General features: G+C 61.0%; 2 protein-coding genes across 2 annotated transcripts; one reads left to right on the top strand and one right to left on the bottom strand.

Moving 5' to 3' along the window:
• Nucleotides 1–235: 235 nt before the first annotated feature.
• TRAPPC3 (trafficking protein particle complex subunit 3) lies at nt 236–6,525 on the bottom strand. The gene is made up of 5 exons (XM_083810385.1): nt 6,330–6,525; nt 3,587–3,684; nt 3,277–3,376; nt 2,536–2,718; nt 236–1,894 (listed from the first exon to the last, which is right to left on the bottom strand). Exons 1-5 carry the CDS (start codon nt 6,369–6,371, stop codon nt 1,775–1,777), a joined length of 543 nt encoding a protein of 180 aa, XP_083666511.1. The 5' UTR covers nt 6,372–6,525; the 3' UTR covers nt 236–1,774.
• A 1,770-nt stretch (nt 6,526–8,295) lies between these two features.
• On the top strand, nt 8,296–12,389 carry LOC310886154 (uncharacterized protein). Its single transcript, XM_083810361.1, has 14 exons — nt 8,296–8,747; nt 8,813–8,973; nt 9,060–9,219; nt 9,433–9,603; nt 9,676–9,767; nt 9,866–10,023; nt 10,104–10,207; nt 10,289–10,513; nt 10,641–10,726; nt 10,830–10,966; nt 11,059–11,148; nt 11,308–11,516; nt 11,617–11,823; nt 11,912–12,389. Exons 1-14 carry the CDS (start codon nt 8,502–8,504, stop codon nt 12,197–12,199), a joined length of 2,334 nt encoding a protein of 777 aa, XP_083666487.1. The 5' UTR covers nt 8,296–8,501; the 3' UTR covers nt 12,200–12,389.
• The last annotated feature ends 1,305 nt before the right edge of the window (nt 12,390–13,694 follow it).

The raw sequence follows: 13,694 nt of genomic DNA, 5'->3' as shown, positions 1-13,694 counted from the left end.
CTGGTTTCCCAGCGCTGCCCCCGAGCACCACCCCCAGCCCCAATCCCTCCGTGCGCTGAATATCGGGCAGGTTCCCTTCGGGCAGCAGCTTTCACGCGGGCCAGCAGCCAGACATTCTTCGGGCTGCGCTCCCGTCACCCTGCCAGCCCCGGGCAGGGAGGCAAGGCCACGGCGCTGCCCACGGCCCCTCGCCTCACCCAAATCCAGCAGGGAGAAAGCAGAGCTGACACCGGGGTTCTTTTAATGCAATTGCTTTTAAAATGCAGCCTTAAAATGACTTATAATGGCCAACAATGGGAAACAACTCAACTCTTTCGCCTCTGCAAGGTGACCACGTGGCGCCTCCAAAACCCGTTAGCGACAGCCGCTCGTCGATGTAACTCCTTGGGCAAAGGGACTGGGTGATCAATCCACACAACTCAGCGCTCACCTGGAGCACCTCAGCTACCAGCAGCACAAATTGTACCCTTCTGTCACACCTTACACTCGGGCATAAACCTACAGAGGTGTCTGGCCTTCAGCTAGCTCCCGTGGAAGTCAGAGCTACAGACTTCAGGCTGCTAGCTCTGCGGGTTTGTGCCTTCATGCTATGTAAAGTGATTCAAGAACTGAACGTCTGACTTGCTGAATAGGATCCCAGAGGAAAGTTGATTTTCCAGTATCTTGCTTTTTGAAAGGTAACACCACTTCGTGTATTTATTGTACAGAGCAGCAGGTGTCACAGACTGCCGCAGTTTGCCAATTCACCTACCACGGGAAATTCTGTTTTAGCCTAAACGTCTGTGTAAGAATATACCCCACCAGCTCCTCCACACCGTGCAGTGTTTATACATCGCACAGGAGAGAAAGCTCCGCTTGCTGAAGCGCATTTAATACCTTCCAGTTGTTAGCCTGAGTGTCTGGTTCTGCACACTCAGCACACAGCCCCAGGCTGTAGGGCACCGGGGGCATTACAGCCACTCATTCCTCCCCTCCATTTAAAATATTCAGCGGTTTTCCCAAACAACTTACTGGTCCTGCCCTTCCACAAGGGAAGCTGCGGGACTACAAAGTCCCACCAGAGAAGGACGTTGCTGAGTCTGCTTCCAGAAGTGCTGCTGGGGGAAGAGAACCAGGCCACGTGGACCCCCTGAGGCTGTGGGTGCTGCGAGATGCCGCTGCTCGCTGGGAAAAGGAGCTTCCCAAGAGGGTGCCGTGCACTCAAGCAGCTCTCCCACATCACCCCTTGTATCAAGCTTGCATTTTACTAGTAACTTCAGAATCAATAAGCCAGTTTGGTCTACAGAAATGCTATGCGCTTGTCTCCAAGTGAATTTTAAACAACTCTTTTTAAGGACAGCGTTAACAGTAAATCAGTAGGCTCTTACAACGTGGTCTCCAATTCCCGTTGTAAAACTTGGGTTCAAATTTGGACAGACTGGAGCTCTTTTAGGCTTGGAGCAGTAGTTCTTGCACAACCAAACGTCACAATTAGAAACTGAGCGTAGAAAGATTTCCCAGGGGAATATGAAAATGACATCACCTTATGAAAAAGCTTCAGAATGAACCTGTGAAACAAACAGCAACCAGACAATTGTCTTCTACAGAAGATGGAAGTAACAGTAGAAGAATATAACATCATCTTAAACAGTCAGTGAGTCAGTCTGAACGTACAGGGGCACTAGATCCCTACAGATCTGTGATGAAAACACTATATCCCTACAGATCTGTGGTGAAAGCTAACGGCCAAAACCAGCTGGTCCCCCCCAGTCCCAAAGGGAGACCGGACGGCGTTTCACTCTTCGCCAGCTGGAAGATTGTCTTCAATCCGCCTGATGAACTTCATTCGGATTTCTGTGACGCTGTCCCCTTTCAGCGTGTCCTGGACAAACTTCACATCCACGGCCATCTGAACCTAGCAGATGTGAGAGAGAAGAAGAGCTGTTACCTCCCTTCTAACAGCAGCTTCCCAGCTGATCCTGAAGCACCAGCTTAAGGCCTCTGAGGACACGACGTGCACTGCAGAGCCCCAGGGAAGCACTCATTAGTTCCAAGATCACATCCTCCTCGTACATCGCAGCCTTTGGTGGGCAGCAGGCACCTTGCCTAGACAAACAAACATCCCACAGAGCAACCAGGACTCCCTTCAGAGCCCAATTAAGCCCATCATTCAAGGCTACACGTCCTGCTGCTCCGTGCATGTTCCTCAAAACTCCCAGCTAAGCAGGAGATAATCAAGCCTACACAGACTCCTACATTTGAGACACGGCTGTTGTCTTGCTCCAGCAATTTCCTCCAGCAGCTACAAAAAGAGGATTTTGAAGTTTCTTAAAAATTCAAAGAGATATTAGTGTGTGCACGTAAGATGAAGGGGCTTGGTGAGAACTTCTGGGACTCTGAGCTGCCACATGCAACAGCAACCGAGCACTCCTGTAGCTTTGCTCTTCTCCTTAGGATTAATTTCAAGTCCAAACCAAACACAGACTAGACATTAAAGTATCCGCTGATACCTCGATTGTTCGTGTCTATATCTCACTGGAAGAGACGGTGGCTCACCATTTCCAGGGCACCCCGCAGCACTCCACATAGAAGGTTGGAATAGATGAGAGTTGAGTGGTTGTCAGGGAGCTCCACGAAGTCCACCAAGGGGTTGTTTTCCAAGATCAGGGAGAACTCGTCACCTCCAGGACTCCAGTTGGTGATGCTCGGAGTGATGCCCAGGTACATTTTAAACGCTATCTGTTATGTCAGAGTGTGAACAAGAACGTGACCCACAAAGTAACAGCATCGCTTTGATCTTTGTCAGACACTGAAGGGTTCTGAGAACACCACTCCTTTCTCCCAATGACCACTGGTCAGCAGAATTTAGGGATCTAATTCTGTCTTCTTCCTCCCCAAAAATCTCAAACTCTCAGCACAGTCTTGCGAGTAGCAAACACTCTATCCTTACACACAAAACCCAGGGATATAGAAGGGCCTCCCTGCGGAAAGATGTCCACGGGCACTCCCTGAAGTAGATTTCTTTGGGTTCTGGACGTGCTCTGCTTTGTTTTCAAAGGACTCCACAAGAAGTACAAACTGACATCAAGGTGGCTATTTAAATTCAGCTATTGGGTAGCTACCAAACACATTGCAGAAAGTATTTCTCACCATTCGCCTTCTCGCTCGGTACTAGAATCGCACGTGAACCCTTACATGAGAACACACAACAGCGCCCTGCACACACACTCTGGCCACGCCACTCAAACAAACGCAAGCAGCAGTAACAACCCAACAAAGCTGTGCTTTCACGGTTACCTTTGCAATAACATCTGCAGTTTCACGGAAATCATGGCATCTTCCCACATTAGACCGCGCCAGAAAGTCTTCTATCAGCCGAACACCTATGTTGTAACCCCTGTGAGCGTACAGAAAAGCAACAAGCCGCAGATGAAAGAGTACATCTTTAGAAAAGCTCCTCATATTTATAAAAGAAGACACTGGAGGGAAAAACATAAATCTGGGAAGCATCAGTATTAAAAATCAGCCTGCCACGTTTTTACTCGCAGAGGAGCACACAGAGATGTGTGGAGCTCCTGCCAGTCCCCGCTGCAGCAGGCCCACTCACATTTTGTCGAGCTGCTTGTTGACGTCCTCGTCATTCTCATAGTCCTTGCACAGCTGGGTGACCAGAGCGCCGTACGTCAGCGTGAAGAGCTCCGAGTTCTAGGCAGAGGTAAAAGGGGTTTAGAGCAAGCTGAAAAGAAAGCTGACAGCACTGCTGCGTCTGCGTCCAGCGCTGCTTCGGGTGGCCTGGAGAGGGGGAACAGAAACCTGCTGTCTCAAAGGTCTTTGCTGCTTAACAGGAGAGGTCTCGGTTCGTGTTTTGGTGAGGCAACTGGCCTCTTTGGAAAGAGAAATGCTCTTTCGCCTTGGGACAACCGAGCACTTTTGTTCTCTCCCTCTCTCCACACCCAGCACTTCCATCAACACGGCCCAGACCTGACCTGAAGAGGCAAACCAAGCGGCTCTTCGCCATTCCTGGCACCCTCGTGAGATGCCAGTTAGCACCTCCCTGCCCCAGCCAGCACACCCCCAGGGAACTGGAACGACACCTCCTGGTCGCATCACATTCCTTGCCAAGGACCTGGATTTGTTTCAGCCAGTGACCTCCAGGTGAAGGGGGCCGTGGCTCAAACTGTGCCTCTTATCTGTGTTTAGAAATTAACTGCGAACATCCAGCATTGCTTAGGCTCAGTTTTTTGTCCTTTCGACAGGACAAAACATGCTCATCCACCCGCAGATACAATTACACTCTGCTGCCAGGAGGAGGTGATGCACATCTGACACCCTGGAAAGTTATCTAGGCACCTAATTTAGATTACGCATTCAAATCAGCTCCTCAGACCCAAAACAGGAACAGCCCGGGGTGTTTCAGGGCAGGTCAGCAGATGTGCCGTGCACATCCACTTTCTGTGCCTGGCTAGGATTTGAATTACTTGCGCCTGCTTTGCACAGACTTGCAGAGAACACAAAGGGAGCGTGTCTCCTCTCGCGGCCGCCACCACCACAGCTCCTGCGTGTCACCGCACATTTTCTCACTTTCTCGGGCGCCACTAAGCCAGACCAGCGGTTACACGGCTGCAAAACAAAGGCTACAACAGGCTTTAGCTTTTCACAGAGCCCAAAACGAGCGTTCAGGAGCAAATAAGCCATCGTCTTTCAGCTGTTATTTCTGCTTTCGGTTTTAGCAATCAGAAACAGTACAGAAAGTCTAAGCTCGGAGTAAAAGCCTCTCACCTACCATGAGATGCATAGATGCAGAAGGTGAAATGAATGGCAAATACCAATACTACAGAATGAAAGCAGCAGGCAGGCAGAAAGGAAGGGAAAAGAGACAACATCAGAGTTAAGTGACAACACTGATCCCACTTCATTCCAAACAAGTTCACACAGAGACAAACAGGAGGGGGAATCACTCCCAAACTGCAACAGTCAACAAAGAGAAACTGGGTTTGTTAGAAGAGACCGGGAATTCCATCTTGTCACTGCTTCATGAGCTCAGCAGCAATCAGCTACCAAAAGACTTTAAGCACCCAAAAAGAACCAGTCGGGCTCCGGCTATTTGTGCTTAATTTTAGATCTAAAGAATTGAAACGTTCATTTTTTTTGTTGTTTGGTTTTTACTTACAATTCAGCCTTCATCTTGAAAAGATTGCTTAAGTTCACGTTACTCAGGAATGACAAGGTGGAAGCCTCCTTTAACTCAGCTGGAAGAGTCAGATATTTAGCAGAGAAATTTAACAAGCATGCAAAGAAGGGCACCTTATTTGAAGGATATAAGTCATTTTAGTAAGGATGGGGCTTGGCAGCTGGAGAGAGTAGGGGTGAGTGGAGGGAGAGATCCAGCTGTTACCAGCCCCAGCTGTTGACAGTCACTGCACAAAGCCACAAAGCCATTGCTGTCAGCCCCCCCGTGTTAGTGCTGCAATTTAGGAAACTTTCAAGTGTTGTAATACGGAAAATTTCTAAATTCTTACTTGCAACTAACTCTCCAGTCAATCTGGTGGAATTAAAGTGCCTGAGACCTTTGCCTTATTTACATTTTTTACATTGCAGGTCAGTAAGCAGTCTGAGCAGTTTATAAAGGTTCCATGGCTACAGAAGTGCCAGAATCCTAAAGAAAGAGCACGAGTTCCTTAAATACAAACCGCTGCCCCCCGGAGAGCGCTGGCATGGTGGGGATGGGCAGGACCAGCCGCTCAGCACCCACCTGGGGGCTGCCACTGACACCCTTGAGGGGGAACATGCAAAGAGCGGGGAAAGAACAGGTTTAATACTTGCTGTTGAATACAGAAACACAGGATCGTGAGGGTTGGAAAAGACTTTCAGGATCACCTGGTCCAACCACCCCCCCCCCCCACTAACCATGTCCCCAGGCACCACGTCCAACCTCCCCTTGAACACCCCCAGGGACGGTGACTCCACCACCTCCCTGGGCAACCCGTCCCAACGCCTGACCGCTCTCTCTGAGGAGAAATGTCTCCTCATTTCCAGCCTGAGCCTCCCCTGGCACAACCTGAGGCCATTCCCTTTGGTCCTATCCCTGGTTACCTGTGAGAAGAGGCCGACCCCAGCTCCCCACACCTTTCAGCACCCGTACCGAGCAGCAAGGCCCCAGACGGCAGCACTGCACGGCCAATTAACCAAACTGCTCTGCCCCCGAGCTAATTGCTGCCCCCAAGCTAATTACTGCCCGTGCCCTAATTGCCCCAGCCCCGCTCACAGCGCGGCCCCGGGCGGCGGAGGCGGCAGTATTGGAGCTGCCGGGCCCCCACACGGCCCCGCGGCCGGCCGGGCCCCGCCGTTACCATTTTCTTGCTCTCGGTGCCGCGGCCGGCCTGGCGCGACATCCTGCACGGCTCGGCCCGGCCCGGCCCTGCCCGGCCCGCTGCCTCGCCCGGCCGCCCCGCAAAGCACCACGGGATTCGTAGTCCGCGCCGCGCCTCCGTCCGCGCTGAGGGCCGCGCGCGGAACTACAAGTCCCGCAGTGCAACGCGGGAGCGCTGCGCGCACGGAGGTGAGGGGTGGGGAAGGAGGGGCTTCCCGGCATGCCCGATGCGTCACGTGACGGTGAGAAGACTACAAGTCCCGGTGTGCAGCGCGGGTCAGGTGACTCCGCTCCCGGCAGGCGCCGGGGGCGGATGGGAGGGAGGGTGCTGCGCGCCGCTTGGGGGCGCCCACGCGGGGCTTAATTACAGTCATTAAACGCAGAATAATGACTTGTGCGTAGGGTGGTGGGGACACGGCGAGGTGGAGGTGCTGCGGCTCCATGCCCAACACCTCCTGCACCGTGAGGTCCCTGCCCTGGGCTGTGTGCCTCCCCCAGGAGGGAATTTACCGCCTTTGGTAGGCGATTGCCGCGGGTGTGCTCAGCTTTTGGGGCTTCCCCGGCCCAAAGTGAGCCAAAATCAGTGAAATACGCATTGCACGTGATCTAACTCCCCGGATATGCATTCCCTGGTTTGCCTGGTTTTTCCCCATACACACGTTCCCTTGGTCTTTTTCCTCCAGGAGCAGAGGCTTCGTGCGCTGCCCGGGCACGGAGCTGATGGAAAGGGCAACCCAAATGGCAACCCCATTGCGAACCACGGGTAGGGGCTGCCTGGTGCCGAGCTAAACCTCGGCCACCACCTCCCGGTTCGTCCTGTGGGAGCAGTGGCACAGGAAAGCTGCAGAGCAAACATCACCGTGCTGTGTCCCCGCCGTGCTGAGCCGGCTGGGGGCACACAGGGGGCTGCACAGCGCTGGCGCCGTGGCAGCCTCGTCCCTGGGGACGTGCGAGCACAATGCTGCAGGGACCCGCGTGCCCTGGGCTGCAAACTATTGGAAACAATCATTATCAGACTACTGCAGCTACTTATTTATCTCCTTCCATCCAGATGCATGTCCATGGGGGCAAAGCCCCAAGGGAAAGCATGGCTCTGCACGGATGAGTCTGCTGAAGGGGTTTTATGGGAACCAGGAGCTGCCACCCTATTTCCTTGGCCAAAGGGAACCTGGCAGCAGCAGCTGGGTCAGAGACTTCTCAATATTTCTGCTCTGGCTTCTGCCCCCCAGAGCACGGCTGCTTCCCTTCGTGGCCCTGCTGGGAGCACCCAGGCCCAGCAGCTGGGGGCAGGAGCAGAAGTGGGGCAAGCGGTGCCCCCGAGCACGGGGCCGTGCCGCACAGCCCTGGGCTGCAGCAGGGCCCTCCCGGGGCCGGCTGTGCCTGTTTCTGCTGCGGGGCTGCCCCTGCCACGGGGTGCGTGGGGGTGAGCCGGGAGCCAGAGCACAGACGTGGGCTGCCACCTGCCACCGCGGCGGGGATGGGTGACGGTGCCAGAGTACAGGAGGGGGCATGAGGCAGGGCCTGGCTGCATTGCCTTGGCGTGGTGCTGTGGGGCTTGGCATGGCCTGGGCATGGCACTGGTGTCCCCAGTGTGCGGGTGAGGGCTCCAGACCCGTGGCCAGGCAGTCTGCGTGCTCAGGCCAGCCCTGCCGTGCTTCTCCTGCTGCTCCTGCCACCTTGCACGAGCCTTTGCCCCAGCCGCAGTGCCAGGCTCCTCACCAGGGACGCGGCAGCGCCAGGCTCCTGGGCGGCGTGCCACCAAGTGCCGCCCTGCCGGGGGCACGAGCTGCCCGTGCCTCTCCTGTGCGTGCCACGTGTGTGCCCCCAGTGCCCCTCGTGCTGCTCTGGTGCTGTTCTGGGACCGGGGGCCCCACTTCCACCCTGAGATACGGTCCCTACATTGCATGCCCCTCAGATGGCGCTGCCTGGGTCTCTTCGGGGATGGGGGGGGGTTCTGTTTACAGAGGGTCTTTTCGGGGGGATCCCATGCGCGTGGCTCTTCCCATTCCCTTCCCAATCTCTCCCCGAGCCCAGGACCCCGCTCTGCCCCTGCCGCAGGGCCGGCAGCAGCTCGCTCCGCCCTGCCGAGCTGCACGGGGCCGGGAGCACCGGAACGGGGCTGAGCCCGGGAGCCCGCAGCGAGCCGAGAGCCATGGCGCGCCGAGCCGCGTCCCCCCGCACCGCAGCCCCGGGGGCTCCCTTCCTGCTTCGTCCCGGCCCGGCACGTCCCAGGGCGGCATTAATGGGACTCGGGGCCGCTGCCGTGCTGCTGTGCGCGGTGCTGGGCCCCGAGCCGAGCGAGGCTCAGCCCTTCCCTTTCCGAGACCCAACGCTGCCCTGGCACCGCCGCCTCGAGGACCTGCTGGGCCGGCTGAGCCCTGATGAGATGGTGCTGCAGGTGAGGGCACGGCGGGGGGCGGCGGGCACGGCCCCCAGCCCCTGCTCAGCCCCTGTGGCCCGCAGGTAGCCAGGGGGGGAGCGTTGGGGAACGGCCCCGCGCCCCCCATCCCGCGCCTGGGCATCGCGCCCTACAACTGGAACACCGAGTGCCTGCGGGGCGACGCGGAGGCGCCCGGGTGGGCCACGGCTTTCCCCCAAGCGCTGGGGCTCGCCGCTGCTTTCAGGTACCGGGGGGTGGTGGTACCTAACATGGGATGGGGACCCAGCTTGCTGGCATGTCCTGACCCCCCCCCCCATGCTCTGCCCTTAGCCCCGAGCTCGTGTACCGGGTGGCCAACGCCACCGCCACCGAGGTGCGCGCCAAGCACAACCACTTCGCTGCCACCGGCCGCTACGACGACCACACGGGGCTCAGCTGCTTCAGCCCCGTGCTCAACATCATGAGGCACCCGCTGTGGGGCAGGAACCAGGTGCTGGGGTGGGCAGGGGGGTGATGGGGTCGGGGGGGGTGAAAGGGGGGCAGGATCCGGCCACCCAGGGCCGTGCCCCAGCAGCCTGAGGGTGGCAGCAGCTCCGCGGGCGCTGGCTGCGGGGTGTGAGGGTGGGGAGGCTGGGGAAGGGTCCCCAGGGGGAAGCACGGCGGGGACAAGGGGTGACCCGGCCTCGCTTCGCCCCTCCGCCAGGAGACCTACGGGGAGGACCCGTTCCTGAGCGGGGAGCTGGCGGCGAGCTTCGTGCAGGGGCTGCAGGGCCGGCACCCGCGCTACATCAAGGCCAGCGCCGGCTGCAAGCACTTCAGCGTGCACGGGGGCCCCGAGAACATCCCCGTCTCCAGGCTCAGCTTCGATGCCAAGGTGAGGGCGGCAGGGGCCACGGGACGGTGGGTGGCCCCCGTCCTGTGGGTGCTGACCCTGTCTCTGCCACAGGTGCTGGAGCGGGACTGGCGCACCACCTTCCTGCCCCAGTTCCAGGCGTGCGTGCGTGCCGGGTCCTACAGCTTCATGTGCAGCTACAACAGGTACGGAGCGTGCTGGGGGGTTCGGGGGGGGGCTGCACGGGGAGCTCTGTGCCTACCCGGCTGCCCCATTCGTGCCGTCCCCATCCCTTCCCCATCAGGATCAACGGCGTTCCCGCCTGCGCCAACAAGAAGCTGCTGACGGACATCCTGCGGGGCGAGTGGGGCTTCGAGGGCTACGTGGTGAGCGACGAGGGGGCCGTGGAGCTCATCATGCTGGGGCACCGCTACACCCGCACCTTCCTGGAGACGGCCGTCGGTGAGCAGGGGGGACGGGCACGGAGACCCCGGGCGCCGCGCAGCCCTGACCGGTGGTCTCCCTTCTCTCCGGCACGGCAGCGTCGGTGAACGCCGGCTGCAACCTGGAGCTGTCCTACGGGATGAGGAACAACGTCTTCATGCACATCCCCCAGGCCCTGGCCATGGGCAACATCACGCTGGAGGTCAGCGGGAGGGAGCCGGGGCTGCTCTGGGCTCCGGCTGCCCCGTGCCGAAAGCGCGGCTGAGGCTTTGGCACCTTGCAGACGCTGCGCGCCAGGGTGCGGCCCCTCTTCTACACGCGGCTGCGGCTGGGGGAGTTCGACCCCCCAGCCATGAACCCCTACAGCGCCCTGGACCTCAGCGTGGTGCAGAGCCCTGAGCACCGCAACCTCTCGCTGGAAGCTGCCGTCAAGAGCTTCGTGCTGCTGAAGAACCAGCGGGACACGCTGCCCCTGCGCGCCCGCGACCTGCCCGGCAAGCGCCTGGCGGTGAGCACCACACGGAGATCCAGGGCTGCCAGCTCCATGCCCCCCGCTGTCCTCGTCTTTGGGGAGCCCCGGGCTACGTGGCGGGGGGCTGCGGGTGCCCGTCCTCATCCCCCTCTGCCCCCCGCAGGTGGTGGGCCCCTTCGCGGACAATCCCCGGGTGCTTTTTGGGGACTACGCGCCGGTGCCGGAGCCGCGGTACATCTACACGCCCCGGTGAGCCCGCGGTGCTGGACACCCCTCGGGCTGGCTCTGCCCTTCCCTGGGGCCGGGGGGCACCGTCCCTGCTGTCCCCTGACCCGGCCGTCCCCTGGCGCAGGAGGGGGCTGCAGATGCTGCCGGCCAACGTCAGCTTTGCGGCGGGGTGCCGGCAGCCGCGGTGCCAGCAGTACTCGCGGGCAGAGGTGGAGGATGCGGTGCGGGGAGCCGACGTGGTGCTGGTGTGCCTGGGGACAGGTAAGGGGGGAGCGGAGGGCAGGGGCGCTGCCCCTGGGACACACACACGTGGGGACGGGGTGTAAGGGGTTGTCCCTTGGCTCCCGGTGCAGGGATAGATGTGGAGACGGAGGCGAAGGACCGGAGGGACCTGGCGCTGCCAGGCCACCAGCTGGAGCTGCTGCAGGACGCCGTGCGGGCAGGTGGGGCTCTGCGGGGGCTGCCTGGTGTCCCGGGGGCAGGGCCAGCAGGGCCAGGACAAGGAAAAGGGACACAGCGCCCTGCAGTTGGGTCCCACGCGTGCCCCATCCCGTGGAGCTGATTTGGCACGGGGCTCGTGGTGACACCCCGTGTCCCCGCAGCCGCCGGGCGCCCCGTCATCCTGCTGCTCTTCAACGCGGGGCCCCTGGACGTGAGCTGGGCGCAGGCACACGACGGCGTGGGGGCCATCCTGGCCTGCTTCTTCCCCGCCCAGGCCACCGGGCTGGCCATCGCCAGGGTCCTGCTGGGCGAGCAGGGGGCCAACCCCGCCGGCAGGCTGCCGGCCACATGGCCAGCGGGCATGCACCAGGTAAGGGCAGTGCAGGCAGCGCCCCGCAGCCCTCGGTGGTCCCGGGGGGGCTTCGGGGTGCCCCCACCCAGCCTGCACCTGATGGCCCCGCTTCCCGCAGGTGCCCCCCATGGAGAACTACACCATGGAGGGGCGGACGTACCGCTACTACGGGCAGGAGGCCCCGCTCTACCCCTTCGGGTACGGCCTGTCCTACACCACCTTCCAGTACCGGGACCTGGTGCTGAGCTCCCCGGTGCTGCCCATCTGCGCCAACCTCTCCGTGTCCGTGGTGCTGGAGAACACGGGGCAGCGGGACGGCGAGGAGGTGAGCGCGGTGGCCCTGCTCACGCGGGGCCCTACGGGGTATGGATGGGGTCGGGGTCCCCTCGGCTGACTCCCCCCGGTCCTTGCAGGTGGTGCAGCTGTACCTGCGGTGGGAGCAGCCATCGGTGCCGGTGCCCCGCTGGCAGCTGGTGGCCTTCCGCCGCGTGGCCGTGCCGGCCGGCCGGGTGACCAAGCTGTCCTTCGGCGTGCTGGCCGCCCAGCGCGCCGTCTGGACGCAGCACTGGCACCTGGAGCCCGGCACCTTCACCCTCTTCGCCGGTGGGCAGCAGCCAGGCCAGCAGACGAGGGCGCCTTCGGAGGTGCTGAGCGCGCGGTTCAGCACCAGCGGGGCCGCGCGGCCGCTGCGCGAGTGCTAGGAGTGGGAAGGGGCTCGGGGATGGGTCCGGGGCACGGGGACGGGTCCTGGGAATGGGGATGGGTCCTGGGCACGGGGATGAGTCCTGGGCACGGGGACGGGTCCTGGGAGCAGGGGGAAGGAGGAGGCTGCTTGGACACGGGGAGCGCAGCGCTCTGCCTTACAATAAAGTGCCCAGCGCTGCTCCAGGAGGCTGTGTCGGGTCAGGATGGCTCGCTGCCCTGTGCTGCGTGGTGGTGCCACCCCCAGCGCACCCTCACCGCGGTTCAGAGCCCCCCCTGACTGCCCTGAGCTGCTATGGGGTCGGGTCCAGCGCAGGGCTTGGCCATTCCCACCGCTGCCTCTCTGTCCCCCCGTGCTGCCCGCATCCTGCCCGCTCCTCGCTCTGCTGAGCCCTGCTGGGGATGGATCCTGCCCTGCCCCCCCGAGTGGGGGGAGACGTTCCCCCCTGGCCCCCCCTGGGCGCAGGGAATGTGCTGGAGCTGGCCCAGGCGGCTCCGGGCAGCTATAAATAAATAGGGCCACGGCGCACGTGGGTCCGGGCGGCCACAGGGCATGGGCAGGGTGCGGGGCTGCAGCCGTGCCCCCCCCAAAAATGGGGTCCAGCAGCGATGCTGGCAGTGGAAGCAGGGATTTGGGCTCTCATAGGGGTGGCGTTGCAGGATGGGGCCCCCTTGGCCCTGGAGCTGTGGGGCTGGAGGATGAGGTGGGGCTGGCGGGGAGCGCGTGAGGCTGCCCGGCACCGGCACCATTACATCAGGGCACTAATTACAGATGCTGCCTGGGATAATTACAGAGCTGGGGCAGGGCAGGGCAGGGCTCAGCCCGGCACTGGCCCATTTATCACCTGCCCCCACGGCTCACCGTCCCGCAGCACTGGGGCTTTGGGGCTGGCTGCAGCGCCAACCCCATAGCGAGCAGCTCGGGGGCCAGACCCGCACCCCTGGGTTCCTGCTGGGGCGCTGCCCTATAGCTGGGGGGGTCAGCAGGGAGCTTTTTGGGGCCAGGGGTTCTGATCAGCCCTCGTGGCCATGGCACGCAGGGCAGCGGGGTGGGAGCAGCCTGGGGAGGGGGCAAAGTCCTGGGGTGTGGGGCAGAGGGGGCAGGAGCGGTGGGTTGGGGTGTCCGTGCAGCGCTTTGCCCGCTGATGTCCGCCCCGTCGGCAGGGATTTGTTTGCCCCCCTCCCCTCCCCGCTTGCCCCCAGCCTCCCGCAGCGCCGACGCACGCGCTGGCAGGGCAGCGGCCACGCAGCAGCTGTAATTACCTTAATTAATAACCCTTCGATTTGAGGGGAGCTCAGCGCCCCGCTGGCTTCCCCGCAGGCTGAGCCGCTCGGGATCGGGGTGGGGGGATGCTGGGGCTGAGAGGGGACAACCTGGGGGGCAGCCCCCTCCCCAAACCAGCCCTGGGGAGCGGGCGGGGGGCATCGCCCCCCCTGCCAAGCACCCGGGGAACGCGGTTGGCTTTGGGGTTGGCTTTGGGGCTGCCCGGGCTG

The sequence above is a fragment of the Anser anser genome, assembly GCF_964211835.1.
Source record: "Anser anser genome assembly, chromosome: 24".
NCBI classification, from domain to species: domain Eukaryota; kingdom Metazoa; phylum Chordata; class Aves; order Anseriformes; family Anatidae; genus Anser; species Anser anser.
The sequence above is the reverse complement of the archived record's forward strand: the minus strand, read 5'-3'. Positions and strand labels throughout refer to the sequence as shown.

Bases quoted from the DNA above. Each gene is read 5' to 3' on its own strand.
- TRAPPC3 (XM_083810385.1), bottom strand. From the start codon at position 6,371: ATGTCGCGCCAGGCCGGCCGCGGCACCGAGAGCAAGAAAATG. The intron at 3,377-3,586 runs GTGAGTGGGCCT...GTACGCTCACAG, and splicing joins AACAAGCAGCTCGACAAAAT to GGGTTACAACATAGGTGTTC. The intron at 1,895-2,535 runs GTGAGCCACCGT...CACATCTGCTAG, and splicing joins TGCGGGGTGCCCTGGAAATG to GTTCAGATGGCCGTGGATGT.
- LOC310886154 (XM_083810361.1), top strand. From the start codon at position 8,502: ATGGCGCGCCGAGCCGCGTCCCCCCGCACCGCAGCCCCGGGGGCTCCC. The intron at 8,974-9,059 runs GTACCGGGGGGT...CTCTGCCCTTAG, and splicing joins GGGCTCGCCGCTGCTTTCAG to CCCCGAGCTCGTGTACCGGG. The intron at 9,768-9,865 runs GTACGGAGCGTG...CTTCCCCATCAG, and splicing joins TTCATGTGCAGCTACAACAG to GATCAACGGCGTTCCCGCCT.